Here is an 8,167-nt window from a genome sequence, read left to right as displayed (position 1 = left end):
GATTCTTCTGAATAAAGAGTGCGTTACAAATAAAATTAATTATTATTATTATTATTAATAATAATAATAAACAGGTGAATGTTTCAGGTGTAAGTGGACAAAAAATGCATTTAAAAAAGGAGAATCAATGTGAATTCTCATAATGTATGACAACAAACTCTCTCTAAACCAAAAAATGGTTTGGCCAAACCGTATGCTAAGATACACACCTAAATACCCAACAATAATACAGTCTTTGCCATACGGTCCTTCTTGTAAACCCAACCAGTGACCCAACGTTTGAACGTTCACAGGAACTGCTTTAATGACGCATTTCCGTTTGAGTTCCTCTGCCCCGCCCACGTCTGCATGTTTTGGTTTGAATGGAACCAACCATGAAAGGAGGTGGATTTCTTTTCAGGAGAGGGTATTTCAAATGTTTAAATGTCTCGCAAAAATTTTAGAGAGAGTTCGAAGTAAATGCAATATCACATTATGTTTTACATGTGTAAGTTTGGCGCTTTTATGACAGAGCTGTTGTTGTGCATGGCATCCGGGGTAGCTAGGATAGTAAGCTAGGCAAGTTTTTCTTTTCCCGTTTGCGAAGAAGTTTCTGGCAACGGCCTCCGTATTAGCTAGGTATGCTATGTTAAATGGTTTAGCTAGCTAAGTGACCATATACACATTCGAATGTATACATACATGCATTCTCAGGCTTTTGGAATACCTCGAGTGCACCTGTGTCATTGACGTGTAAAACTTGAAAATGAAGAGGACTAAAGAATCCGTGAAACCTAATTTGGTGGATGGTAAGTTTAGCATTACATTTTCAGTGTGCTTTTGCCTCAAAACAAGGTTAGCCACACAGAAAGTAAGATATAACGTTGCCTGTTTCTCACCAAAGCTTTTCACTGTTATGTGTTACAGTTTGTCAGCTTTGTAAACGAAGTGACGACAGCCCTGAAAAATATGGAGAAAAAATTACTATCCCGGAGCACAAACTCACCATCCACTATTTCTGCCTGGTAAGAGATTACAATTACAATGACGAAAATAATTTTGTTTTGTTCAAGGGTCTTGTGGTGGTAATAGCAACTAACTACGTCTTCCAAATGTACCACATGAGTAAGTAAATCTAGCTGCAGAATTTACTATAATTTATTTTGTATCCATTGTTGTTGGTATTCAGTGGCCATCCATCTCCCCTGCTGTTCTTATGCATTGTGAACTGAAGGACCATATGATGAGGTTTCCACGCCTATCATCAAATCAAGAAGTGATCTCAAAGTTTATTTGTATTCTTTGTGTTACAGTTGATGGCCAGTGGCATATGTCAACGTGGAGGAGAAGATGAAGGAGTTCACGGGTTTTTAGTGGATGACATTGTCAAGGAAGTACAAAGAGCTTCTCGACTGGTATGTGTGGATTTAGTGGTGATCAACTGCTCCTGCCTGCAGTGGTTAATGCGGAGTCATTCAATGCACATGGATTCAAACAGTGTGTTTTATTCTCTCCTCACCTAGAAATGTAACTGTTGCAAGCAGAAGGGTGCAGCAATTGGATGCTCTGTGAAATCCTGCCGGAAGACGGTCCACTTCCCTTGTGGGGTGCAACTGGAATTCCTCTATCAGTTTACTGACCTATTCCCGTAAGGCCCTCCATTGCGCCATCTCAGCGCTTGTATGATCAAGATGTATGCTTACGGTACCTCTTTAAAGCATTTGTGTTTGCAGGGGTGGACAGTATGATCAAGATGTATGCTTACGGTACCTCTTTAAAGCATTTATGTTTGCAGGGGTGGACAAATAATTTGGCAAGGCGCCCGGGACAGATTACTAGTCTGGGCTAGTTATTTTATATTCCTAAAAGTGGACGATTTTGTAAATAGTTACAATTGGAAATTCACTCGCAGACTATCAGACAATCCGTGCAAGTGAAACATGAGGTGGCTATGTGATATATTAAAGCAAGGATGCCTAAACGTATGTGAACATGTGAGGTGTATTTTTATTTGTTTTAATACACCTAGTCAGTTAGACATTATTTTGATCACATCTTGGGTCTGGGCAAGCAAAATGGGACATTCACTTGCCCAGTGGTCAAACTAAAGAGAAAGAAAAAAAAGAACAATAGTAACCCAGTCTGTTTTTAGGTCATTTTGTCGAGAGCACCGGCCCACCCAGACGTGCACGGTGCCCCCCAATGGGCCACTGTCCTGCTCCGTATGCCTAGAGCCCATTGAGCCGGTCCTCTCCTACTCCGTGCTCAAGTGCCCTGCCTGTCACGGAAGCTGGTTTCACAGAGACTGTGTGCAGGTATGTACCCACACACACACACACACACACACACACACTCACACACCCCCACACACAAGCTCAGTGACCCACTAGTCAGTTTCAGTCCAATCCAGTTTCAAGTTAACCCATGATGATGATGCTTCTGTGGTTCAGCTCCAGGCTCAGAATGCTGCCCAGTTCTTCTTCCGCTGCACCATTTGTAGCAACCAGGAAAGCTTCCAGGCGGAGATGCTTCGCATGGGAGTCCACATACCTGAGAGGTGCTCGCTCACATACCCGCCATTTTCTCTCCTGTCACTTATCCAGAAATGGTCTCTGTTAGAAAAGCCATGTTACTGCTTTCATAAGCACATGATTCATACAAGGAATATATTAATACAAGGCACTTGATTCATATATTCTTAAGTCATTAACAGTGCTTGGAAATTATCTCCATCAGTCCCTTTTCTAATCCTTGCCTGGATACATAATACAATGTTTTCCTGTCCTGACTGTCACCCCTCCCACTGCCTCTTTTATACCAACCCTCTCCTGTCTGTCTCCACCGGCCGCCGCCAGTGCTCCTGGCTGTTTTGCACCACCACCACACTTTTCTGAGCCCACTGCTTGTGCTTGTTTGCAGAGATGCATCGTGGGAATTGGAGGATAATGCCTACTCGGATCTGCTGCAGGTGTACCAGCACTGCGATGCCTTCACGTGTCAGAGCAGCCTGGGCAGAGACTTCAGTGCTGAGTCAGGGTGAGCTTTATTTGTGACCAGTCTCTGTCTGTGTAGTGTGAGGACACTCACAGTAGTAATCTACTCAGAATTAAATGTAATGCACGTAATAATCTCATGATGAATGTCTATCCAAAGGTTTTGTAACATTGTAATGCAAATCAGTTACTGAATGTCCTGTATTATATTGTAATGTGTCTTGGGGGGGGGATGGTGGTCCAGGGGGTAGAGGAGTCGTTCAGCAATCGTTCGATCCCGACGACTCCTCACCAAGTATCGATGTGTCCAGACACAGCAAGACACTGATGTGCAGGTTAACCTGTATAACCGGTATAACGTGTGTTAGCCTGCATTAACCTGTAAAGTGCTATCATTTCCCATTTGTCCCCATGATTGAGTGTTCTGTGTAGGTGAAGTTGTTGAACTGAACTGCTGCTCTGAATTCCTCTTCCTCCAGGAAGTTTGAGATCATCCGCTGCAGCTTCTGCGGCTCTAATGGAACGCACCGGAAATGCTCCTCCCTGAAAGCCAACCAGAACAACTGGGTTTGTTGTGGCTGCAAGTCTGTGGTGGACGGAACAGGTGTGTGTGACGTGCTTTCTCTACCAGATCCTATATTGTTCATCCACATGGAGGACAAACCCATTGAGAACTGTGACTCCTCATGCTTTTTAAATTTGGCACATTGTGTGGATGTCCTTTGCTGTTAGTTCTGCTTGTGTCCTGTTAGTTCTGCTTGTGTCCTGTTAGTTCTGCTTGTGTCCTGTTGGTTCTGCTTGTGTCCTGTTGGTTCTGCTTGTGTCCTGTTGGTCCTGCTTGTGTCCTGTTAGTTCTGCTTGTGTCCTGTTGGTCCTGCTTGTGTCCTGTTTCTCTGAAGACGCTTCTGACTGATTTGTTTGTTGTTGATTTGTTGTTCCTCTGCAGCTACTCTCCCTCGGCACATCCAGTCACCCGTGTCCGAGCGCCACGAGAAGAGGAAGAGACTGTCCACCCGTAACTCCTCCGTTCTGTCGAAAAGGTAAACATGCTGCTGCTCTTGTTGTGTTTTCAAGTTTGAATCTCAATTATTAATGCAACAGACCTGTGTTCTGGTTGTTGAGCATTTGAAAACACAAGCTCTCTCAGACCTTCCGTCTCAAACGTGTGTGTGTGGGTGTGTTTTGGATAGGCGCTTGTTGCACTCAAGCCCGCGGGCCATCCTGCTGGAGCTGAGCTCTCGGATCCGAGGCGAGCAGCCCGGCGGCAGGCTCGAGGTGCGGGAGGGCCGGCTGCTGGAGGCCGGGCTGGAGCTCCTGCGGAGGCCCGACTTCAACCCCGAGCTTGGCATCAGCGTGCACTTCGCCGGCGAACACCAGTTCCACGGCAGCAGCGACCTGCGCCGCTTCTTCCGTTTCCTGCTGCAGAGCATACAGACCTCGTCGCTCTTCAAGGGCCCCGAGGGAGACAAGAACCTGGCCCTGGACTCACAAGGTCAGAGAAGCAACACGGGGCTGGGGCTGTTGTGGTTGGGATAGGGGAAAGGATCTAGTTCATTTTGTTAAGTTGTTTTTTCTGAGAGAGCACAAGGCCATGATGTGCTTCTGTTGGGATGGGCTCTGCTCCTGTTGGGACGGGCTCATTGCATCTATGAGGATCCTTCAGCCTGTTGTCATCTCTGCAGCTGTGCGCCAGGACCGGTACTATGAGATGGGCTGCCTGATGGCCCTCAGCATGCTCCATGGGGGCCCTCCGCCGAGCTTCTTCTCCAAAGCCCTCTACTTCTCGCTCTTCCACTTCCCCAAGGACTTCCAGTTCAGCTTCAGCGACCTCAACGAGATCGGCCTGGTCAACAAAATGAGGAAGGTAATGCCCTGCCACATCCGTTTTTTTTGTTTGTTTAGAAAGACACCGAACATTCCGTGAATGATTCACGTCCTGGTTTTTGTAGTGCGTCTTATACGTTCTGCAGCATTTTGTGATTTGGAGATACTGCAGATTGAGAAAAAGCTATTGTGTTTTAATGTATGTATGGATGGGTGTATGTATGTATTTATTTAGGGTTTTGATGCTCTTGATGATGATGATGCAATGGTTATGATGCTGTAATATTTGTATATATATTAGATATTTGTCTCATCATTGTATTTGGTCAGTAGGACAAGGTGCTTAAAGCATCAGGCTCATGGGTTCACTGAGTACACAGACTCCTAATCCTGATTCTGTTTTTGGATGACGGCAGAAAAAAAGTTAGATGTAAATGCAGGTACATAGTAGAATATAGAAAAACGATGGAATAGAAAAGCCTTTATTTGCATACAACGAAATTTCAAGCGCTGGGTTGGAGGGACGACATATAACGGTACAATAGTACATAGCACACACAAGTCGTGTAAAACTATAGCCTGCAGGCTGGAAAATGCTTCTTATACAGTGGTTTCATCCCACCCAAACATGACATGCATGCCACAAACCACTGAAGATGATCCTTACTTCTCAAGACAAAACCACTTCTCTTACTACTTTATAGGACCAATTCACTTTGTGATAAACAATAAGTAAATACAACAAAGGTAGGATTGACCTTCCCCCTGCACAGTAACACTTTAAATCCTGTTAGGAGGAGCTCACCTGAGGATACATTTATTAGAAGTTCCAGAATTCTGTGAACGTTTAATACTAGTAACAGGCACAAGCTGCCCTATTGTGGTTACAGTACTGAATAGCATCCACAGCCAGCAGTGTCTTTGGAGCCCCCCCCCAGCTACCTAGGTGGTTGTGCATAGTTACCCACATGTACTGATCCATATGAAGTACAGAAAAGACATGTAACACCACGTGTGTTCAGCTCATAGACTCATAACCCCCCTCTGCCACGGCAGATAAAGGAGTGTAGAACTGCGGAGGGCTTACGAGAAGCCATGAAGTCCATGAGCGAGTACCTGGAGGTGTCCGGCTGCAACAGGGAGGTGGAGACCGGCCACGAGAAGTACGCCCTGCTGGACGACATGCTCAACTTCCACATGATGGTCAGGTTGCAGTTGCCCCTACAGAGGTAGGCCGAGTTTTCTGTCTTTTTTATTGTTTTATTAAAATGTTTTACTGTCATTGAAATATGGTGTAAAATGAGCTTGATGGTATTTACAAATATAGCTGTGTTACTTAAAATTGTTATCTTAGACCTTGAGGTAGTCACTTCCCTCTTTTCTATGTCAACCACTGAACCTTTTTTTTTTTTTTTTAATGATGTGATGTTCTGTTGGACAAAACCAGTCAACACAAAGCTCAAAACAAACCATCCATTTTGCATCCATGTTCAGTGTGCTCTTGCCTGCAAATTTGCTGATGTGAGTCAGAATATCTACACCTGCTTCTTTCCTACCCTAATGTGTGTGTGTGTGTGTGTGCGTGCGTGTGTGTGTGCGTGTGTGTGTGTTTTAGATTCCGTGAAGGTCTGAGGACGATGGGCGTTTACGAGCAGATCCAGATGACTCCCGAGGCTTTCTACCAGCTGTTCTGCTTCCCCCAAGAAAAGCTGTGTGCTGACTCCATGGTGACCATGTTCTCCCCCCAGTTCTCCGAGCGCGAGGACTACCGGGCACGGGAGGGGCTTACGGCCAAACACTGGCAACAGTTCCTGACGGAGTGTGAGGGTGGGTATCCATTCTGGCGAACACAGTAGATTGTACACAGCTTGGGGTCATAGGTCATATTTTAATACAGAATGCATTGGGTGTGCATTCATTGACATCATGGAAAACAAATCTGAAGTAAATATCCTCTTGTCTAATCTGCTAAATCACCTTTTGTAATGAATGCTTATTCTCAATAACACTCTAATGCTTAAAGGTGCAGTCCTGGATTATAATTAATTACAGTTTTTGTCAAATTCGGCACAGTCCGTCCAGTATTGGAAAAAAAAAAAACTTTTAGGTATTAATGAGCCGTACACTTTTCCAGCCAATTAACACATTGCTTCAGGATCACGGAAGGGAGGGGGGTAATTTGATTGGCTGTAGAGCTCAAATATCAACAACTTTTGTCAGAATTAAGGAATGTACCTTTTAACCAAAGGATAACTGATGACCATCACATTTTCTGACGTTACAGTGGTTTTGCTTTATGAGCTGGCAGATGAAACTCAAATGAAACTCTAAATATCTTGCTCTCCTGTGTGTGTGTGTGTGTGTGTGTGTGTGTGTGTGTGTGTGTGTGTGTGTGTGTGTGTGTGTGTGTGTGTGTGTGTGTGTGTGTGTGTGTGTGTGTGTGTGTGTCCGTCCGTCCTCTCAGAGGGAAGATGTGCCAGTTCTCTGGAGGACGTCTTGGTGTTTGCCACCTCGTCGGACACCATCCCCGCCGTGGGCTTCGTGCCTCCCCCCACCATGTCCTTCCTGCCGGCGGCCGACCCCTCCTACGCCTTCCCTCAGCGGCAGCCCGACGCCAACCGCCTCCTGCTGCCCGTCACGCCCTCCTACAGCTCCTTCAAGAAGAACATGGAGTACGCCGTGTGCCAAGTCACCGTCATCCAGGACCCGTAGGGACTCTCCCACTCTCACCCGTTACTCATGCCAAGCATAGGAGAGGAGGGGCCCCCCCCCGGATAATGATGATGTTGGCATTGCCAGTTTACACCACGTTCGAGTTGCTGTTCTGTCACTGACAAGTTATTTCATGGCTCCCTCCCCCCACAGAAAGTTGCTTGTGTTGTGCCTCTCGGGTCCCCGGTCAATAGGCCCCATGTGCCTCGAGTCTCAGACACCCTGCAGGATCATGTAGCCATGTACAGATGTTGTATCTGTTGTTCCCCACTTCCTTCAATAACGGCTGCTTTGTTTTTTTTGTACCTATCTTCTGTTTCTCTGTCCTGATAGTGCATAGTATTTAGTATAGTGTTTCATTATCTACTCTCTTTCTGCTCAGAATGTAAGCTTTACTGCAGTAAACTGTTCGAAATCTTAAGCTACATTGGCTGTTGACTTTTTGTTGTCGCCTTATATGACTCCAGCGAAGGTGAAGCAAAATAGCTGAATATAATAATAATAATAATAATAATAATAATAATAATAATAATAACAATAATAGAAGCTTTTGAAGACCCAACTCTTCAGAGAGCACCTCCCTTCCTAACTGGCACTTCGACTAGTGCTTAACTTGCAGTTACATTCCTGCACTTCTTTTTTTCTTTTCTATTTCGTTT

At 45.2% G+C, this 8,167-nt stretch overlaps 1 protein-coding gene across 1 annotated transcript; it reads left to right on the top strand.

Annotated features, from left to right (window-relative positions):
* The first annotated feature begins 309 nt into the window (after window positions 1-309).
* On the top strand, window positions 310-7,929 carry g2e3 (G2/M-phase specific E3 ubiquitin protein ligase). The gene is made up of 15 exons (XM_012833049.3): window positions 310-406; window positions 694-788; window positions 907-1,004; window positions 1,293-1,394; window positions 1,503-1,627; window positions 2,132-2,294; window positions 2,430-2,536; window positions 2,899-3,015; window positions 3,452-3,576; window positions 3,919-4,012; window positions 4,163-4,464; window positions 4,655-4,836; window positions 5,853-6,025; window positions 6,412-6,623; window positions 7,261-7,929. Exons 2-15 carry the CDS (start codon window positions 746-748, stop codon window positions 7,506-7,508), a joined length of 2,091 nt encoding a protein of 696 aa, XP_012688503.2. The 5' UTR covers window positions 310-406; window positions 694-745; the 3' UTR covers window positions 7,509-7,929.
* The last annotated feature ends 238 nt before the right edge of the window (window positions 7,930-8,167 follow it).

Source organism: Clupea harengus, chromosome 14, assembly GCF_900700415.2.
Source record: "Clupea harengus chromosome 14, Ch_v2.0.2, whole genome shotgun sequence".
In the NCBI taxonomy this organism is placed as follows: Eukaryota; Metazoa; Chordata; class Actinopteri; order Clupeiformes; family Clupeidae; genus Clupea; species Clupea harengus.
Note: the sequence above shows the minus strand (reverse complement) of the source record. Positions and strands in the feature narration are given on the sequence as shown.

Bases quoted from the DNA above. Each gene is read 5' to 3' on its own strand.
- g2e3 (XM_012833049.3), top strand. From the start codon at position 746: ATGAAGAGGACTAAAGAATCCGTGAAACCTAATTTGGTGGATG. The intron at 3,577-3,918 runs GTGTGTGTGACG...GTTCCTCTGCAG, and splicing joins GTCTGTGGTGGACGGAACAG to CTACTCTCCCTCGGCACATC. The intron at 4,837-5,852 runs GTAATGCCCTGC...CTGCCACGGCAG, and splicing joins TGGTCAACAAAATGAGGAAG to ATAAAGGAGTGTAGAACTGC.